This window comes from Trematomus bernacchii, unplaced genomic scaffold, assembly GCF_902827165.1.
Source record: "Trematomus bernacchii unplaced genomic scaffold, fTreBer1.1, whole genome shotgun sequence".
In the NCBI taxonomy this organism is placed as follows: Eukaryota; Metazoa; Chordata; class Actinopteri; order Perciformes; family Nototheniidae; genus Trematomus; species Trematomus bernacchii.
In genome coordinates, this window is record NW_022987720.1 from 14772350 (window position 1) to 14792737 (window position 20388).

Consider the following 20388-nt stretch of genomic DNA (forward strand, 5'->3'; position numbering starts at 1 on the left):
TCACTCAAATCGACCAATGGGTTCCATAGATATGGTCCTGCGTAAAGTATAAATTGTGAATGCCAGCGGCACACCCATTACACAGCAGACTCGACGCCGTGTTTACTACGTAAACAACAGGAATTGCAGCAGAGCGCCAGAGCGCACAGAGCGGACAGCAGATAACGGAGCAGATTACAAGATTGGCGTTTAGGACTTTTTCTATACTTTTGACTTTTGTCAAATAATGGCTTGCAGGAAAGAGATGCTTACTACTTTACAGGCAATAGAAATGTTGACTAATGTTGACAGCGATGCAGACATGTTACCTGTTGATTCTGAGTCAGACGACAAGGATCCCCTGCAGCCAGAACGGAACCCGGAGCGTTGTGACTCTGATGATGAAATTCCACCACGGGAAAGGTATGTAATCTCTCTGTTTTTATCTATTACTTATTTATTTGGTGTACGATTATTCATATAGTAAATAAAAGCGTCTGCTAAATGTAATGTACGCTCAAAATGGCATGTTTGGCAGGAAGAGGGATTATTTACAAAAATAGTGTTTCTTGTCTGTTACATTTACTAAAAGTATAGGCCAGTGTTCATCTATAGTTAATGTATTGCATTCACACACTCAAAATGGCATGTTTGGCAGGAGTTAGAGGGATTATTTACAAAAATACCAAATAGTGTTTCTTGTCTGTTACATTTACTAAAAGTATAGGCCAGTGTTCATCTAGTCACTAAATGTATTGCATTCACACACTCAAAATGACATGTTTACTGCCAAGGAAACAGGAATTACAGGAATTAATCTAATCTCTTTGTTTTTCCACATTTGTTTTCATAGTGATGGAGATGAGGATGAAATGGCTTCACCATTGCCTACTTTCACCCAGCCCACACCTGCCTCACCCTCACATTCCTCAACTTCTAGAAAGAGATCTGCACCAGTATTGGCCACTCAGCCTGCACCCAAAAAGCACTCTCTTCCAAAGCTACCATCGTCTGGTTTCTACCAGCTTTCTGCAGCGTCAGATGCATCTGTAAACCAAAGGAAGCGTGGCCGAGGTGGGGCTCCCGCTCCTCAGCCAGGAAAAGGAAAAGCATCAGATGAATGTGTAAAACGCAGCGTTCTCCACAAAACGATGAAATGGTACAAGACTTTTTTTTACCATTTTGTGGACATTGCCGTGGTGAACAGCTTCATTCTCCACAAGGAGCTGCACAAGATGACGAGTGACCCCAGCAGGACAAAGCCACACACACAGAAGACTTTCAGGGAGCAGCTTGCTTCTGAAATGTTGGAATTTGGAACACCTCCACCCCCACCCCCACCACCACTCACATGCGGGCCCAAGTTTTATGGGAAAGATGTCCGTATCAGGAAGAACTGCAGGAACTGCCATGATGCTGGCAAAAAGAAGGTGAAGACAGCTGTGTACTGCAGGAAGTGTGAGGTCCCTCTGTGCTTCACTTCCAAAAAGAATTGTTACGAGGAGTGGCATGCCTGTTGTAACATTGTAAAGTTTTAAATAAATCTGCTCCAATTGGAGTCAAACTTCATTTTGTATGTTTTTTTTTTTTACAACAGTTGTATTTGGATGGAATGAATACCTATAGTGGTAATACAATGATTTGTACAGTGAAAAAGGTCAAATGGAACTGATGGTTCCCAAATTACCCAGAGGTGAGTCCGCCTGGACTTTATTTTTCTAAACCTCTCTAAAAAGGTCAAATTTCATTTGTTTTGCATCAATCTTGATACAGGGTACTTATATGTTATAGTTTGGATTCCTAAAGCTTTTAGTCTACTAACCCATCATTCAAGGGTGGTTTTCACTATAAGTAATGGGGTTTTTTTTAGGCGGAGATAGAATTTACATGTTTTTACTATGTTCCATATGAATTTATTTTAAAATAAAAACATCTATATTGATTCTGACACTTCTACATCCAACTCACAGATGTAACCTTGCTTTGAGAAAAAAGATTATTAATTTATCCCTTTTAGAAGTGAAGATATAGTCTTTGTGTTAGAGGAATTTTCGAGCCTGAAACCTGAAAAACAGGCTCAGGGCTTAACGGGTTAAAGCTGTTTATCATGTGTGTTTTTTCCACACTGATTATACATGCTCAAGACAAAGTTGTAAACCAAACATTGTTATACTAGGTTTTGAACCTAACTTAAATTGCATTGCTTAGTGACAACCTTTTGCATAAACAACAGGAAACTAGGAACATTTTAGATTCATGTTAACGTTTAAAACTGTGAAATGGTGACAAGTTTGATACATCTTGACGTTTCTTGGTTCTTTGATCAGATGACTGTTTTGGTGGGTATCAATACTGCCATCTGGTGGCCATTTATGTTAATACATGTATCAGTTTTCATTCTGATCTAATAATAACTAGTGCTGAAGTTGTGTTTGAGCAACAATCTTGCGACTGATACCGTTAAGCAAAAGTCATTTCGAGTTGTAATATTTGACATGAAAGGTACACAAGACTGATTTAAATAATGAAAGTTTTGACCTGACCTTTGCTTGGACCACAGTGACTCACTGCAGCTCCAGTGAAGGTGAGTAGAGGCAGACATTTTCTCTGAACAGTATGATGTGTGGACTTACAAGGTAAAAGCATAAGATCTACTTTGAATTCAATAAAGGCAAAAATATACACATACCTGATGATACTATTGGTATCATAAAATGACAATACAACCTCCCAAACATTTATTTTAAAGAAATCAAGATAACTAAGGACAAAACTAATTGTATAAGATCCTTTCAGTAATTCAAATAACAAGGTTGACAGTATGAATTCACCCAAAAAAGAAACGAAACACACTTAACATGCAGAGTTTATTTAGTATTCTACATTGTCCCACTCATCACTGGAGAAGGTTTGTTTTTATTACATTTTCTGTTGTGCTACTTTGCAATAGTTTGTGGCAGTAGATTTTTTTTTTTAAAGAACAAGTCTATTTTTGGAGAGGAAACATAAAGTTAGATTAGTATCTCGTCTTCTTTTTACCGTTTCTTGTAGGTTGAATTTCAGGTGCCATGTCAAAGGACTCCTTTCCGTTCACTTCTACCTCGCTGCGCTCCCTGAGGCTGGAGCAGGAGCTTCAGGAGTGGGAGGATGCTCGGCGAGCGTTGGCCAATAGGAGAGCCATGACCAGGGCCCCGCTACCCAGGGCCCCCAGGCTTTCTCCCAGGCAGGGGCGACTGCAGGAGGTCCGGGCCCCTCGTGCCCCGGTCCGGTGCAGAGACACGGCCGTCCACAACACCTTCATGTGTGGGGACATGAAAGGAGTGTATGCGGTGCTGAAGGACGCTGCCATGGTCAACGCCCTGATGGAGACGGTGCATGAAGACATGGTGTGGGCTCCAGAGATGGGTAGGAATTTAAGACCTTTTTCTTATCGTCATGGAGGGGTTAGGATGTAGGCCTTTACCCACAAAATGTCACTCAAAGGAACACGTATACAGCCCAAGAAGGGACTGACAATGACCACAAAGAAATTAAAAATGTCATTGAAGGGACTCAAAACGACTATAAAAAGAGACAAAACAAAGAGACACAAATGTCTACAAAGAAGCTTAAAGCAGCTGCACAGACACCAAAACAACTACAAATAGATGCAAAAACAAAAAAAATGAAGTACTCAAAATGACTACAAAGACACCATAATGACCACAAAGAGAACCAAGGTGACACAAGACACAACAAATGACTTTTCAAAGGAACTTCAAATGACTACAAAAGATCAGAAGGTCTACAAAGACACACATGAGGACCACAAAGCAACTACAAATAGAGAGAAAACGACCACAAAAACTAAACTTAAAACACAACCTAACACAACCCTTGACTTAACACACACTGTCCCTGCGTCAGGCATGTGGACGCTGAGCTCCAAGGTGAAGCAGACCTCAGCGTTGCGCCTGGCTGCCAGCAGAGGACACTCGGGCTGTGTGGAGGAGCTGCTGTTCCGCGGGGCCGAGGTGAACGCTGACCCTGGGGGGAGCACGGCCCTCCATGACGCCTGTGTGGGCGGCCATGATCTGTGCGTCCAGCTGCTGCTCTCTCATGGAGCTGACCCTGAAGTGCTGGCAGCAGACGGCAGCGCTCCTCTCCACCTGAGCTGCACCTCCGCACAGTCACTGAGGTGAGAGAGGAGCTCACAACTCACCATTGGTTCTTCATTCATATCAATGATGTACTTTAGGCTCACTTTTAGAGCTGCAACACTTAGTGCACTCATCAATTACCCTATCTGCAATGATTGATAATGGATGAATCATCAAAAGTGGATTCACCGGGCGCTGTACAGTAGCTGCCCACTGCTCTAAGTACTAGGATGGGTTAAATGCAGAGGTCACATTTCACTGTGTGTGCTGTGCTGTGTGCATGTGACTTTATTTTTGTCACATCCTCCGATTCTAACAGGATTCTAAAGTGATGTTGTCAGCCTCTCAATTATGGAGAGGTCCTACTTATTAGTTTTATATATATTAAGCTGAATGTCTTTGGAGTTGCGGAAGGCCATACCCACCACTTAGTTAACTTTAGTTGAGTTTCTTGTTAATTTTCTCTCTTCAACTATAGTATTAAAAACAAAAGCCCCTCTAATAGTGTTTTATCTTTTCGTCTTCACTTATGTTGTAACAATGTACATTTCCGTTCTGTGGGACGAGTATATTCAGATTTTGATTCCTAAATGTTCTGGTAATAAGACACATTTGTACATTCTTCTCTGAGACTGAAAGAATTTGGCTCAACCAAAAGATCTTCCATATTCCTGCTTCTAAGAAAACCTTAACTCATGTCAGATGGAGACTGCATGTTTTTCTAGATGTGCCTTTTGTTCCAGGTGTGCTGAGCTGCTGATAGAGGGAGGAGCAGAGGTCAGTGTGAGGCTGGGGGGGGCGAGGATCACGCCCCTGCACCTGGCCGCCCGGCGAGGCCTGGAGCTGCACGTGGAGCTGCTGCTCAGCACCGGAGCAGATGTGTTGGCCACAAATCAGGAGGGGGAGACCCCTCTGAACGCTGCCTGCTCCGGGGCCGAGAGACCCTCTGAGGCCGGGCGCTATCTACGAGTGGTCCAAAAGCTACTGGCTGCAGGAGCTGATCCCAGAACTGCAGGCAGGAAGCAGCACACCCCCCTGCACAACGCCTGCACCAACTGCACCCCCCGGATTGTGGACGTCCTCCTGCTGCATGGAGCCCGGCCAGATGTTGCCAACTGTGCAGGATACACACCGATGGACTGCCTGCTGCAGGTAGCTCAGAGGGCTGGAGGGAAGGACGTTTAGAAAATGATTGATCAGATATCCTTTTTTTTTTTTTGAAAGCTTGGGTAGTGGGATTAACTATTTTCTGCTTGTTCTTTAAGGCGGTTGAAGATTACCCCAGCCACCAACCAGAAGCAATAGCACGGTCACTTCTGAACCATGGAGCTCAGCCTGTCTCACCAAAGGTTACAAACACACTGATACATGAAAAAATTATATTATATTATATTAAAGCATAGATATGCTATTATATATCATTATGTGATGTTATTACCAAGAAAGCTTCAAAAAGGGAATCGCAGGGGAAGGTTGAACAATGTCAAGTCACATTTTCAGAATGGAAATATCTTCATAATCTTCATTTAAAGTGGACCTATCATGCTTTATTTGAATAATATAGTATAGGACCATACCTATATAAGGCATATTTATATTTTACAAAATACCAAACAGATCATGCATTTTAGCCATGCCTCATTTTGCTCAATTTGACATTTTTTAGCTCTGTGTTTGCAAGGGCAGATTCAGTGAGAACAGCACCATCTACTGGCCTGGCATATGTACTACAGCGTCTCCAGCGCTTTCGAACGGCAATGGCCGTGGCTGTCTCCTCCTGATTGGTGGAGTTGGCCCAATAGCCGCAGCGCCACCGTCCTGACGTCAGGACAGTGTTCAAATCTGGATCAGTTTTTATCAGATCCGTTGCAGCCCCTTTTTTAGAGATTTGGGTATGGAGGAAAATAGAGAGGGTTGTGTTTTCTGACACTTGGTGAGTTCCCTGGAACACTGGGGACACATATTCATGTATAAAAGACGTACAAAAGTGCATTTTGCATGATAGGTCCCCTTTAATTAACTCCAAAAAAATGTAGCACCAGAAATCTATCAATCAAAGGATTCCATAAAGGAGATATATCAAATATAATACTTCCAGTAAGAAACGTTTAAGTATGAAACGTATGTCAAAATAGTGGATGAAGCAAGATAGCAAGCAGACCTTGAGAAACTTGGATGGACATTTCTGTTCAAAGTTTTCCTAGCCATTATATACCAAATGAATAAACTCGAAATGAATTGGCAGATTATTTGATGAGGAAATCATCAGTACTTGCAGCCCTACTAAATAGTGTTTTGAAGTTCCTTAAATAATAGATTTTTCTCCCCTCTCCAGATGTTGAAGCAGTGTGTCCTCTCTCCTGCCACTCTAGAGGTGATGCTGAACTCGTACACATTGATCCCTCGCTGTGAGTGGATGGACTCTCTGTCCACGGAGATATATGAGGTAAATAAACCGTTTAATCTCCTCTTCCTCCTTGTGTTTATCATCCTGTGATCTAAAGTGTTTTTGTCTGTCTTTTTGCTGCCTCAGGAGCACAAATCTTTCTTGGACTTGGTGCGTCAGCGGACCGGCCAGCCTCGCTCTCTGCAGCATCTCTGTCGGTGGACTTTACGCCTGCGCCTCGGAGCCCGGTGTTTCCCAGCGGTCAGTGAACTGCACATTCCCAGCTCTGTGAAGAACTATCTGCTGCTGAGTAACGACGGGACGCTCCAGTGACTTCATCCTATACTTTTATTTGAAATAACAATAACCTGCTTCTTTTTGTCAAATTGAAATACTTTTCAGGTTGAGTTTGTGTAAGGAAAAAAAGTATAATTTGACCTCCTGTTTGAGTATTTACTTTTTATATATTTATATTGTGTATATTGGTTGTTACTATTGTTTTAACAACAATTTCGGCAATAAATTGCTTGCACAAAACTTGTGAAATTAAATTACTGTTTCGATGTGATGTGCAATCAAAAATAAGCTTACATGCATAGCTTTTAAATTAAATTAAATATCATATGGGAATTATTCACCACTACTACCAATAAAACTACTACTACTCAAAACATTAGCAATAACATGCTTTTGTTATTTTTAGCATTTTATATTTAAACTGGATACACAAGTAGATCAGTATTCAAATAGATAAATGCTACTTTATACTTCTACATCACTCCAATTCCAAAGGAAATATTGTACTTGCTGCACTACATTCATTGTATTTAATAGCAACTGAACTTGTAACATAGTTTACTAGATTAACATTTTAAAAACAAAATGTGGTCATTTTATAACATACAGTATGACCCATTGTAATTGATTAAATATAAATTATTTATCAAATAATGCAAATTAGCAACAGTAATGTATTGTCAATTATGTAGGCCTATCTCAATGCTTATATTGATTTAGAAATCAAATGTTTTAAAACTAATTGGCAAGAAAGCAAGTTTTTCAATAGTTTACCTAACTACAGTACTTTAACAAATGTATTTAGTTACATTACACCGCTTTTTATAGGTCCCCAAATCACCAGCAAGGTAAATGCCACAATATTTGATATCTATAGTTGTTATTGTATGAGCAGGTGGAGCAACAAGCGTGACCCGTCTCCAAAACAAGCGCACCCAACTGCCCGCGATGACGTCACGCCGTCTCTCTGTTTGTTATGTGTTTTTTAAGGAGCAGCTGCTAACTGCTAGCATTGAGCCTCGTCTTTAAACATGCTTTGAATACACATAAACAGCTGGCAGGTAAGATTGTTTAAAACCAATAAAACACAGACGTTCGCACGAGCTCTGTGTTCAGTTGTTGCGACTAAAACAAAAGCGAGCAGCGAGGTCGCAAACAGCCGAAGGTCGTTTTTTTTTTAGCTAGCAAGGTAGGCTAGCTTGCAAGCTAACTTAGCTCATTAACTAGCAACATAAACTACAACATAACAAGTTAGTAGCACATGTTTCATTACAGCACATTTGGGTTTCCTGAATATTGAGTGTATTGACTAACGTGGCATACAGAAATCCCTGTTGACACCTCTTTAAACAGCTGGGTGTTAGGACTTAGCTTCACGGCTTCAAACAGCTGTTGACCAGCCCCGATGGTTCGCTGCTGCGGAGCTTTATGTAACTTTCACACATTAAAAAACTCTTGTGACTTTTACAAATAGTAATTATTCGTTAAAGATTATGAATGTCCTTGCAAACAAAGCATGATTGTGTAGTTAATCAGTTCAAAAATGCTGCGATACAATGTGTTTACATGAAACCCAGTTTATCGGTGTCTTGTGTAAATAATCGATGTGACTTCGTTCAGTTAATCAGAATCTAGCTTTATTATTGCTGAAAGGTCATGACGTATTGCTTTTTTATTGATCAATTATTGCTTATCCTTTTAAAAACAGAAACCGGAAGTAAAGTTTTCTACTGTCATCATAAAAGGCCATGTTCTGACGTTTGGATGAAATGTTCTTTATTTCGGGCAAATAGATGCAACCCAACAGAAAAATAGCCAACTTTTATCAATCGATTAATAATTTAACTAACTTTCCATGCAGAAAAACAGAATATGTTTAACGTTGTTATTGAAATAACTTGATAATATCGTGTGAATTATTATATTGGTAAAAAACTATAAATTATACATAAAACCAGAATATATTTCCATGAATGTAACATTTAGTTTGTTAGAATGTTCCCATAATATGTGAAAATGTTGCATGCTGGGTAAGGCTTGCTAAATTGTGGCACACTTTGATTTGGCGGTGTATAACTAAACGTGTGTTGTGTCTGTTTGGAGGACAGAGATGGCAGTGTGTGCACTGACCATGCTGGATGGGATGGAGACTGAGGTGACGGTGGCAGGCGGGGTGTTGCTCCTGGTCCTGGCCCTCGTCTTCGCTTGGCTCTCGACTCACGTGGCCGACCGGGGCGACCACATCCTGGGCACCATCCTCACCGTGGGGGCTCACGCCTCCCTGATCGGACTGGGGGGCCACGAGAGCTACAGCGGAGGGTCTCCCAGCACAGACACCCCAGAGCAGCAGACTCCCCCGGCTTCTCAGGAGAACAAGCCGGACGACGGGGAGTCGGGGACCGAGAGAGGAGAGGGGGAGGGGACGGGGGAGGGAGCTGAGGGGGTGAGGTCTGATCTCCTGCTGGACATACAGAGCAAGCAACCCCAGGCTGGAAGACTGCACACTTCAGATGACGAGGATGATGACGATGATGAGGATGAGGATGATAATGAGGGGCAGGAGGAAATTAAAAAGATTACAGACCATATTCAGGTGTTGTCCAGCACCGTCTCCCCCTCCCCCACCACGGCCACCTCCATCACCTCCATCTCTGTCCGTCTAAAGTTTTTAAACGACACAGAAGAGTTAGCTGTTGTCGAACCGCAGGATACAGTGGGAGTGCTGAAAAGGTAAAACAACCCCAAACATCCACCTGCAGACTTCAAGTAAAAACTGCCATAGGAATAGATTACAGTTTAGGAAATGCTTTGCTTTCTTGCAGAGGGATAGGCAAGGAAAACATAGACATTTCTACCCGTTTTTGGTCCGTGAATACAGTGTAAAACTCAGTATTTTTAGAAATGTTGTTTTCAATGTTTACATGTAGACAGTGTTTTGGCTTGTCTCTTCGGAGAACTTTCCTATGTGAGGCTTTAGAGCATTGAACGACAGAGCCGGCAAAAATAGTGCAAGTTCTAACTTTGCTATCAGGAATTTGTACATGATTACAAATAAATATAGTTCCCCTTCTAGTATATTGAGCTTCAGAAGGGAATGTTATTGTTTTCCCATCAACTCTGCAACCAAGCTAAGAAGTGAATGTCCAAAAATGCTGTACTTGTCCATTAATATGTGTTCTCGTCTCATTTCTGCTCCAGCAAATACTTCTCAGGTCGAGAGCATCAAATCAAACTTATCTACCAAGGCCAGCTGCTGCAGGATCCCAAGAAGACCCTGTTTTCCCTAAACATCTCACAGAACAGTGTGATCCACTGCCACATCTCCCAGGCCATGCACGAGGACCCTCCAGAGGAAGGGGCTCAGCCTGGGGCGGGAGCTGGGTCCGGGGTCTCGGGGGGATTCAGGGCTGCTGGAGTAGCCATAAGCACCAGCAGCCTGGTAGTGCCCGTGTTCGTGGTGATACTGGCCGTGGTGTGGTACTTCCGCATCAACTACAGGCAGTTCTTCACGGCGCCCGCGACCATCTCCCTCGTGGGAGTCACTGTGTTCTTCAGCTTTCTGATATTTGGGATGCACAGCCGCTGAACAGACCGGGAGAAAGCACACACACTTACAGCTGAATGTTGTGAGTAGAATACAAATAACTATAGCAGGGGGCGGCACCTGGAGAGACAGACTAATCCAAACGGGCTCAGTGCAGATCCAACAGCTGATTGGATCCCTGCAGTGAGTGAATGATAGTGTGTGGGTGGCTAGGTGAGCCTGTTTGTGCATGTACCAAGATGAAACAGCAGATGAGTGATTGTACAGTATATGTGGAGTAAATAATAATCTGCAGTGAGTGAAGAACTCCTCTCCAAACATGACTTAGTGGTGCACACCATGTTGAAAACACTCTTGGCTTTATCTTGTCCACTCTTTTATTGTTGCTAAAGATTCAAGATGCTATTTTGTCCGTCTTTGTTTGTCCACTGTTTCTGTGTAAAAAAAAAAAATAGTATAATTATACTAATAGATGCAAGACTCTAATACTCTTTGAAACCACTCACTGTTGTGCTGTGTGTGCCAGTTTTACTACCAATATATTGTGTTATTTGAACTGCAAATATGGACGGGCGGAAAATGTAAAATCTTTTTTTGGCTGAAAAACTGTTGCTTTAGAAATAGGCTAATTTAAATAATCACTAGACATGGAAATAGACACTTTTTGAGATGATATTGTAAATATATTGTGTATTTTCTGTAAATAAAATGATAGAATGAATCAGATGAACATGCATCTGGCACTTAAAGATTTGGAGGAACCCTCCTGATTATGCTGGACTGCTCTGGCTTCAGTGATGTCTCAAATTAAAGCATTTCAAACCAAACGTGTCTCAGTATTTGTTTGTAGGCTAAAGAAGTAAGCCTCGGGGTTCGATTTGTTTTTATTCATATACAAACACCAGTATGCATTTAAGTGACAACACTGATCACATTATGATCATGTACAAGTCATCCACACATGCACAGATTCGTGCTTTTGCAAGAAATGTTTTGGAAACTCACAACATCACATTCTTTGTAATTGCACTCGTACTGAACACAGATACACAAAGAGCCACAGCACAACATCAGTTGTTCGCTTCATCCAAGAAAAAGTGGCTTAAGAATCTAAATCACACCGAGCACAGCATCTCAATAACAGTTCATTTATCTTTAGTGCACGTCACAAGACTTTACTGGAAAATATTCAAAAGGTTTCCACAGACCATAACAGAAGCAGACGCCAAAGGAGTAACCATACGGGAAATAAATCAAGCTTTGACAGATTGTCACGTTCATTACATCTGAGAAAAATGTATGTACTTGGCTTTAGGGACTGTACCAAAATTACTCAAGTGGGAAGGGGGGGGTTCATTTGGGCCACATTAATGAGTGAATCAGACTCGGGCAGCACTTTCATCTTTCCTGTTATTAAAAACGGAGTTGTTGTTCCAAGTAGCAAGTTGATCAGAGAGGAATGAAATTAAAATGTTGTGGGTCGAGAAAAAGTGTTTCCTGCCTTTGCAAAAACATCAGGCAAAATTAATCAAATTCAGAAAAAGGCTTTTCTTGAGAAAGAAGTGAATACAATGTGAAAAAAGTATTCATGGTCGTTCAAAGTGGACCACATTACGGTTTGAAAAGCTGTCCGTTATGGAGAAAAGTAGTAATTGTCGTACAGTCCCTTAGTTTTGCAGCATTGATGTCCATATACAAACAAAGTACATCCTTCTGCTCACCTATGCACTCCTTACTACAATTATTTCTGAAACTGTAAAGCCTTTGGGTTTAAATATAAGACACACAAATAAAGAAAGCTTCTTTAAAATATCAACTGTGAAAAGTACAAGATTAGTAAAATAGTGCATCTGACCTCTAAAGCATGTAATTTATCTTACAACTTTAGAAAATGATATAAGCTCACAGACTTATTACTCATGATCCTGAAAGACAAACAGAACTGCATCACTTAATGAATTTGATCTCTAAGCAGAAATTCAGGGAAAATATACAAGAAACTTTTTTTTTTTTTTTTTTTAAAGGAAATAAAGTTACGTTTGATTCATGATGACTTTTCCCTCTCACGTGTCATACATACACGCACTGTACATGTGTGCCCCAGGAGCCTCGTGGCTCATGAAATATCAAAATCTGCATTAGCACACAAATAAAATACACACCACTGTACAGGCAAACAAAAACTTAAATATATTTTTGATGTAAACAAAAAGTTAAATATATTAAATGGCACACGTACTATCTTAAAAATGTCACATTCTAGGATGCATAGTTTTATAAAAATATAAATGATCACACGCACACTATTACCACACATACACTAGGCGAAAAAGTGCGTTCAAACTGAATGCCAGTCAGCTGACAGACACACTCACAACTGTGCAATACAATGCTAGAATTAAAAAGCCACTGATGAAAACACCTGTGTCAAAAGCAGTCGAAGTCATTATGTCTCCTCCAGACTGAGTTAAGTTTTGGGGTTAAGTTAAGAGGGACAGGTCACAGAATTGCCAACAATAAGCAAAAAAAGTAGGGGCAACAAAAGTCATTCCTGACTGACTACAGCTAATAAAAGATGTTCAATCGACTTCCTGTAAAGGGGGGACAATTTTGAGACGTCTAATGGGCCTTTTCAGAGCAAATATTTTGATAAGTCTTAGCAGGAAAAGCATAGGTTTAATAATTGTGTTACCATAGATATGTTCATTATCATCATCATTATTTTAGATTAGATCTGTGGTTTTCCTGATATATCATGTCAAAATACCTGCAGTGGAAAATAAAATAAGTAAATGATATATATATTAAATATGATCCAATGTTTTGTATAAATATATATATAATATTGTACCCTTCAGTTTTATTTGTAAACGGTACTGTAGCTGATAGGTATAGACACAGAAGTGTGGCGAGGGTGTCATTTGGAGAATAAACATCTTAGATTTGTGAAGCCAAAACTATGTGGACACACAGCTGTTTTTTGAGACAACATTCCAGTAAAAATCTCAAATATTCTTTGAGATAAAACATGGAAATATTGTGTATTTCCTTTTTTTGCCAATAAACCACATGACTTCCCTGTAGTGGGTCTGTTAATGTAGGTAAGAACAGCAGGACTGAATGCTCTGAGAGCTTATGCTAGTTCAGGTCATCATAGATACTGGAGATAGAGGGGGCTGAGAGTTTTGGCCTCTTTTTTTTGGACGATAAGCTGATATTACTCTGAGAGCTGCTGCTGCTGCCACCACCACCTCCTCCTCCTCCTCCAGTCAGACTCACTCCTCCTCCTAGTCCTCCTCCTAGTCCTCCTCCTAGTCCTCCTCCTAGTCCTCCTCCTAGTCCTCCTCCTAGTCCTACTACAACTCCACTGTTCAAACCGAGAGAAGTCCTTTTCTTCTTCTTGGTCCTCTTAGAATCTGAATAGTTGGTGCCTGTGAGACAGAAAAAATGTGTCCATCAGTGGTCTTTACGTAAATAAAGAACATTATTTAAAAAGACATAGTTTAACCCAATTAAAAACAACTACTTTTCCCCTTACCAGGACTAGCCTACAAAGGCTAACCGCAGTGGTCAAACAAATTCAAAGTTGCAGTTGTGACTGTAGTTAAACCTTTGGATTTCGATATCTTGTGAGAAAATGTCCATTGTTCAATATTGTTCTGTTCTAAAGAAACAAGGGTGCAAAACATGGCAGTAACTACAAAGTCGAATCAGAATCAACAGTCAACTGCAGTAACTGCTCACATCGAGGTCTGTAGATCCTCTTGAGCAACCGAGTCATGTTCAAATGTGTTTTTTGAGCAGCAAGTGCCACCTAGTTCCATTATATTCAAGAGAAGGCAGACATCTACTGTATAGGGCACATATCTCCAACACCAGCCACACCGAAATACTCTAGCAATAAGTAGGTTCTGATTGTGGGCTGAACTGTCCCTTTCACTGAATGCATTCCTTACTGGCTTTCGATGAGGCGGAGTCAGTGGGTGAGATATCGGGGGAGTCCTCCCACTGCAGGCGGCTCATCAGGGTCTGTCCGTCAGGAATGTCAAAACTCTCGCTCTCCACCACAGCGTCAGGATCAGGCAGCGACGGCCTGTCAGGAAACACAGACACTGCCTGTTAAGACTGGGGGGAACAAAACTATCAAATAAATTCCATATATTCCTAATAGTAGTAGTACTTAATAAACATTCAAAAGGGCTGTAAGATTATTATAATATCTACAGCACGTTAACATCAAAATCAATCGGACATAGGATTACCTTTTTTCTCCTCACCTACTGGCATTTTTAATCACCAATGTCTTCTGAATTGTAATATGGTACCATACTTAGGCCGGTGAAACAGTACATCAATTGAACTTTCTCAAAAATAGGTAAAATATAATATACATTTTGTATATATTGTATATACACAAAGAGTTAATTTGTCAAATAAATACATAGAGACTTTGATGAAGCCTTTAAAAAATGTTATTTTTGTATTTATTGTTATTAGAAAACCAGGTTTCTAAGGGTTAGTGTGTTTTTTTTAAAGTAAAAATGAAGTTGTATTCTCTTCACAGCAAGGCGTTCATGATGAGAATTTCAACCATAGGATAATCTCAAATTGATTCAACTATATTAACAACATTTTTATTATCACAAGCTTGCAGTCATATGGGTTTTGTGGTTGCATTTTGTGTCTATAGGTGGCATAGAATTGCCTGCACAAAGGATGCAGGAACCCCCACAGAGTTTGGTGAACTGGTTGGTCGAGACGCTGCTCCACTGAGACCCAATACGGGCCGGCAAAAATCCCCTGGTGATAAAACAAGACCTTTTTAAATGATAAAGGGTCATCAGCTCAGTTCTGTTATCACTTGTTAGAGGATGGACACAACTCTGCCTTTGTGAAGGAGCTGAAAATATGCCCCTTTCCCAAAGTGTTCACAACACTGACCAGCAGCAGTGTTCTGCTCGTCATACAAACAGTGAACTGTATCAGCAAACACCTGCACCATGAGGGTCACAACACACACAAACATGAATTTGTTAGGTACACTTGTGTGTGTGAGGGGGACACTCACGCGGACGGGCCCAGGAGGAACACCCTGACGGCCCTCCTCTGTTCGTCCGAGTGCTGGGGACACCGCGGAGACCTGGTGGTACACAAGGTGGCATTAGAAATCCCTAACTCAGCGTCATGCATCGCCCCGACTGCCTGCATGCAGCCACAGGGGGGACGAACGGGCTGCTGCAGACACAACTAGTGACCAATCAGACGGGGCGGAGCAGGGGATAATGTTATGAAATGTTAGAGCTAGGTCACTGACAGGGTCCTGCATGGTCTACCTAAAAGTATGTCTAAATCTGTGTTGTTTCGTTTTGAGGAGGAAACAATTCAATCACTAGTCCAGCAAAATAAAACGCATGTTGCCACTTGTGTACCCCTGAGTTAGTCCCACCACGCATGATCATTTTCATTCACATACAGAGGGAAATTATCAAGTTTCCAGATTTAACATGCAACCACAACGTTAGTTTTTGAGACACAGTTTCACAAAGGGGGCAGACATAAAGACACTAACCTCAGAATTGGGATTCAACAACATGGTTTATCCGACATAACGCCAGGTGCTACAGGAACTGAAGCTACCCAGCACAATCACGGATATCAGCACCATAGAATAAGTTTACCGTGTTCCCACCAGTTCCTCTATGTGCCAGTGGATTCTACAGTAATTACCTGGTACACATCTTCTTGGTGTGCTCGGAGATCACCCCACATTGCTGTAGAAACAAACACAACCTGAATGATCGGCTTGATTAAAACAGGATGATAGTAAAAACTATTGTTGTGAGAAGTAAAGAACAGGAAATAAGTGAATATGTTTGGGTTACGCACCGTTGTTAAAAGGGATCGGACTTCATCAGGGCCTAAAGTTTCATAACTGATGCCGGTATTATAGTTGTACTAAAATGAAAGACGGACAAAAACACATTATTAAAGCCTAGCACTGAGATGCAAAACAAGAGGGAAGAACTTTGAGGTCTTACAGGAAATGGAACACGGAAAGTCACCTTGTAAGGCTCTGTACTGACGCCGCTCCCAAGGTCACCTGGAAAAGAAGACAACTGTTGATTCTCTTTACTTTTACAACATTTATAAAACTGTCACAAATATTATCAAAATAAGATGTCAAGTGTCAATAAAGACGGTTTCCAACCACTACAAGTTATATACTTTGAAACCATCTTACAGCCCTTTAGATTTAGATTGGCTCCTCGCTTCTGAAAAAAACTCTATAAAAAGAGCTTGATCGATAAACTTAAAGAATTTATATTTTTACAGTTCCGCTGTGCAACATTAATTGCATACAAATCCAGTAGTAGGCCTGAAAATATGCCAAACCCTTCCAATTTTGTATGTCTACAAAGGTAAAGCTACTGCGTGTATAACCTCTTTACGCTGACAACCAGTGTTCAGATCCTACTTCCTGTGACTGAGGAAACTGTGGGCACAGAACGTCCTGAAAAAAGCTTATGTTTCCAGACTGATGAACAGACACGGTCCAGGATCAGCGCAGATTAATTTCAAACATTTATACCACAATATGAGAGGCACATGGAGCAAAACTTCACCAATACACAAGAAGCTAAATAGGCTCACCATTTTTATGTTTTATAGATTTGGATCTTCTTGGAGAATTTTGACTCTGCACAAAGAAAATAATTCAGATAAGATTAAACTCATTTTATATATTTAATAACATCTTCAAAAGGGAGAACAAACAAAAATACCTTATCAGACTTTCTCTTCTTGGCTGTGGTGTGGAAATAAGATGTTTGTTTACTATATGAAATTAACCAGGGGTTTTATTTTAATTTATGAATGAGTGGAAAAACATTCTCACCTTTTTTTTCTGCCCCATACGACCAGTCGTTATCATTGAGATCATCGTTGTCTTCCTGATCACTCTCTGATTTGCTCATGTTATTATTGCTGGCTAGCCTGTTGAAAGATAAAGACAGAAAATAATCAAACCATCTGAACGTACCTTTTTCAATACAAAGTCTGTTCTGAATGACCTTTACCTACCTGCGGTTTGCGATGCGACTGCTGTTTCGTCCCATGCCGAGACATTTCTCCAAATGCGGGGCGAAGCGAGAAGCTGCTATCAATCTTTTACAGTTTGGGCACTCGCACTCTTTGTTTTTCCACTGATTGTACACTTGGCCAAATATGTCCACACCTGGCTGATCCACAATTTCTAGAAGAGTAATAGAAAAAGGCATATGCTGTAAGGATACACACCAGAGGAAAATGCATATGGGCCAGAAGAAACTGAAAGACATGGCACCAACCAAACTCCTTCATGCTCTCTTGGTCCGTTTCATCCAAGAAAAAATAACCCTGTTTCACAGCACGATGCACCTCAAAACACAGGCCCAAACAGGCATCATCCACCAGCTCAGAGTAGATGTCATGGACCAAGGCCTGTAAGTTTAAAATACCAAATTCAACTGGATGACACATAAACCCATGAAAGACCAATATTGTTATTTGGGTGACAGTTAAAAGTTAATTAGGTATTAATATATATTCTCTCACCTCCAGCCTGGTGTTGTCTGGGCCTGACAGGGGCATATCCTCCATTTTCATTTGAAAAATCTGTATGGGAAATCTTGACAGCAAGGTAATAAGATGCTGACCTGAAGGAAATAAACAAACAGAAAAGAACATTTGTACGATCACTCTGTCATCTAGTGTCTAGTTCATTGACAAACTAATACTTAAAATACTTACTTTTAAGGGAGATGTTAACAATTGTTTCAGATATGTCTTCAATCTATTGAAAAGAATAGAGAAAATATATAAACTAATGAATTAGATGGGTCTTAATTGCTCGCCAGAGGTAACATTCAGTTCAATAAAGTGTATAGTAGTAATATTGTATAACATAATATGTATAGTACAGCAATTTAACAAAGAACATTAACTTCTATACACTAGTAGTATAGTATGGTGTACTAGTTATATTCAATAATATACTTAACTATACTGTACATTAAAAAAGCTAAACTTTATGTATAATTTGACATCAATATAAAAATGATAGAATGTAGTGGCTCAAAATATTGAGTTTGTATTTCAAAATAATGATTTCAGTACCTCAAAAAATTACTTAGTATCTCAAAATAACGCTAAACTATTGAGAAGAACATTTCCCATTAAAATGACTTACAGGATATTTTCCATCACAAAGGTAACGTTACGTTTCAATTTTACTTTTCTTTTACTCGCGGTAATGGGCTTCCATAATAAACACTGCAAGAATAGCTATAATTTAAAACACCCATCAACATAATGTTGCAAACGGCTAGCTAACGTTGGTAGAACACAACTGCAATATTAACGGAGGAAAGGATGACAGTTGTTAGCAATCTGAGCACTGTTATTACTTTACTTTGCACTGTTAGCATTTGATAGCTAGCCCTGCTACTCTATAAGCTAGTTTGATGAAAGAAAGACAATTCTGGCATATTGATTGAATTAAATATTCGGATACAATGTAGTGATGTTATGTTTCCAATTTCACAAAAAAAACGTTTCCTCTTACCTTAGCCTGAAACAGGCAGTTTCTCCGAGGGTAGCACTAGCAACATCTCTGTGTCAGTCAGTGTCAACCCACATAGAACTATGTTAATAAGAAACCTGCAATTCAGCTACGTCCATCTTTTATCTTTTAAAGATCCTGTATTAAAATGTTTGATGTCGCAGGTGTCCGATACATTATCGCAACAAGCCCGCTTCACACAGAGGAGGCCAACAACGACGAACTAAACACAAAAACAAAACAACTGTTTTCCGGTTTCAACCTTCAAAATAAAAGCCTTCTGATTATGAGCTGTCAAATGTTTATTTAGCGGAAACATTCTTCATTTCCAGAGGTCATGAAAATACTTAGATATATTGTACTTCAATATAGTAGCATGTAAAAATACTTTTGGATTTAATATCTGAATTTACGTTAAGCAAAAGTAGTAGGCCTACATTATTTGAAAATGGGCCCCATGACTTTCCTTAAAAGAAGCAAGACAAATACTTCATGAAGCTTTTGAATGCTTTGTTGTTGTTGTTGTTGTTGTTTCCATCTCTTTTTTAGTAATATTGACTCTCTTTTTTTTTTGGTAGGCTATCTCTTTGGGGCTGTTTTGCACTTGTTTTGGTGTTTCTCTATGGTCATAGTTGTAATTATATGAGTCTGTTACACTTGTAATGTAACTTGTGATGCCTGCTGTGCCTTATAGGCCCTTTCAGTGATTCATTCATAAAAGTATCAAAATAAAAAGTACTTTTCTTGGTACTTTCAGTGGAATACTTAGGCTATGTCAATAATATTACTGAAGCATTATACACATGAGCAGCATTTTAATGTTACAGCTAGTGGAGGTGGTGCCATTTGAACTAGTAAATTACAATATTGTACAATCTTAAATGTGAAAAGTAACTCTAGCTGTTAGAAGGATTTATCAGAGTAAAGGAAACAAATATAGTAGCCTACATAGGACATCTAGTGTAGTAAACGTTTAAGGTTAAATATAATGGAAGCTGATCTTTACCAGTGGTTAAAAGTCTGGTCCATTTATATTAAGCTAAAATTATCTTTAAAGACTGTCGGGTTGCTAGGAGTCGTTTGTGACGCAGCTGAGTCCTCAAAGATGACTTTATTTTGAAGTTTCAACCATTGTGCAACCGGTCTTACTGACACATTTGACGCATGTCGGGGAGGTTTACCATCCACTTAAGACATTAATAAAGGAATACAGCATTTTCGAACGTTATCTGTGAACGTATAGCTGTGACTGAACGAATGAGGTCATCGGAGATAACGATATGCACTATGTGGACAGTGGACACCGCAGTTCTTCAGGGCCCTCTGGTTTCACCTGGTAAATTCGTTTTGTGCAAGACAAAATGCCATTCAGTTTATAATGTAATACATTAAAAGAGAAAAGCTGTACATTTTAATAATAGGCCAAGACTAGTGAATTTTGGTA

General features: G+C 40.1%; 3 protein-coding genes across 5 annotated transcripts; 2 read left to right on the forward strand and 1 right to left on the reverse strand.

Annotated features, from left to right (window-relative positions):
• The first annotated feature begins 2886 nt into the window (after positions 1 to 2886).
• Positions 2887 to 6869, forward strand: asb16 (ankyrin repeat and SOCS box containing 16). The gene is made up of 6 exons (XM_034143796.1): positions 2887 to 3384; positions 3886 to 4156; positions 4862 to 5270; positions 5384 to 5467; positions 6454 to 6564; positions 6652 to 6869. The coding sequence occupies exons 1-6, from the start codon at positions 3048 to 3050 to the stop codon at positions 6835 to 6837; spliced, it is 1398 nt and encodes a 465-aa protein (XP_033999687.1). The 5' UTR covers positions 2887 to 3047; the 3' UTR covers positions 6838 to 6869.
• Positions 6870 to 7714: 845 nt separating this feature from the next.
• Positions 7715 to 11173, forward strand: tmub2 (transmembrane and ubiquitin-like domain containing 2). 2 transcript variants are annotated; one of them, XM_034142766.1, is made up of 3 exons: positions 7715 to 7862; positions 8910 to 9531; positions 10000 to 11173. In XM_034142766.1, the coding sequence occupies exons 2-3, from the start codon at positions 8912 to 8914 to the stop codon at positions 10385 to 10387; spliced, it is 1008 nt and encodes a 335-aa protein (XP_033998657.1). In that variant the 5' UTR covers positions 7715 to 7862; positions 8910 to 8911; the 3' UTR covers positions 10388 to 11173. The 2 variants fall into 2 exon arrangements, with proteins under 2 accessions (XP_033998657.1, XP_033998656.1); XM_034142765.1 differs by having other exon boundaries at positions 7720 to 7862; positions 8905 to 9531.
• Positions 11174 to 11213: 40 nt separating this feature from the next.
• Positions 11214 to 19173, reverse strand: atxn7l3 (ataxin 7-like 3). Of its 2 annotated transcripts, XM_034142762.1 has the most exons (14): positions 18948 to 19167; positions 18134 to 18176; positions 17939 to 18039; positions 17692 to 17824; positions 17426 to 17597; positions 17241 to 17338; positions 17128 to 17150; positions 16997 to 17042; positions 16408 to 16445; positions 16232 to 16300; positions 16073 to 16116; positions 15414 to 15485; positions 14302 to 14438; positions 11214 to 13776 (listed from the first exon to the last, which is right to left on the reverse strand). In XM_034142762.1, the coding sequence occupies exons 3-14, from the start codon at positions 17987 to 17989 to the stop codon at positions 13484 to 13486; spliced, it is 1176 nt and encodes a 391-aa protein (XP_033998653.1). In that variant the 5' UTR covers positions 17990 to 18039; positions 18134 to 18176; positions 18948 to 19167; the 3' UTR covers positions 11214 to 13483. The 2 variants fall into 2 exon arrangements, with proteins under 2 accessions (XP_033998653.1, XP_033998655.1); XM_034142764.1 differs by lacking the exon at positions 18134 to 18176 and having other exon boundaries at positions 18948 to 19173.
• Between the last annotated feature and the right edge of the window lie 1215 nt (positions 19174 to 20388).

What these genes read in the sequence shown, in the direction of transcription:
- asb16 (XM_034143796.1), top strand. Translation starts at nt 3,048, where the DNA reads ATGTCAAAGGACTCCTTTCCGTTCACTTCTACCTCGCTGCGCTCCCTG. An exon ending in GGTGTGGGCTCCAGAGATGG is followed by an intron (nt 3,385 to 3,885) that starts GTAGGAATTTAA and finishes TCCCTGCGTCAG; the next exon opens with GCATGTGGACGCTGAGCTCC. An exon ending in CGATGGACTGCCTGCTGCAG is followed by an intron (nt 5,271 to 5,383) that starts GTAGCTCAGAGG and finishes TTGTTCTTTAAG; the next exon opens with GCGGTTGAAGATTACCCCAG.
- tmub2 (XM_034142766.1), top strand. Translation starts at nt 8,912, where the DNA reads ATGGCAGTGTGTGCACTGACCATGCTGGATGGGATGGAGACTGAGGTG. An exon ending in ACAGTGGGAGTGCTGAAAAG is followed by an intron (nt 9,532 to 9,999) that starts GTAAAACAACCC and finishes TTTCTGCTCCAG; the next exon opens with CAAATACTTCTCAGGTCGAG.
- atxn7l3 (XM_034142764.1), bottom strand. Translation starts at nt 17,989, where the DNA reads ATGAAAATGGAGGATATGCCCCTGTCAGGCCCAGACAACACCAGGCTG. An exon ending in CAGACAACACCAGGCTGGAG is followed by an intron (nt 17,825 to 17,938) that starts GTGAGAGAATAT and finishes TTAAACTTACAG; the next exon opens with GCCTTGGTCCATGACATCTA. An exon ending in AGTCGCATCGCAAACCGCAG is followed by an intron (nt 17,339 to 17,425) that starts GTAGGTAAAGGT and finishes ATCTTTCAACAG; the next exon opens with GCTAGCCAGCAATAATAACA.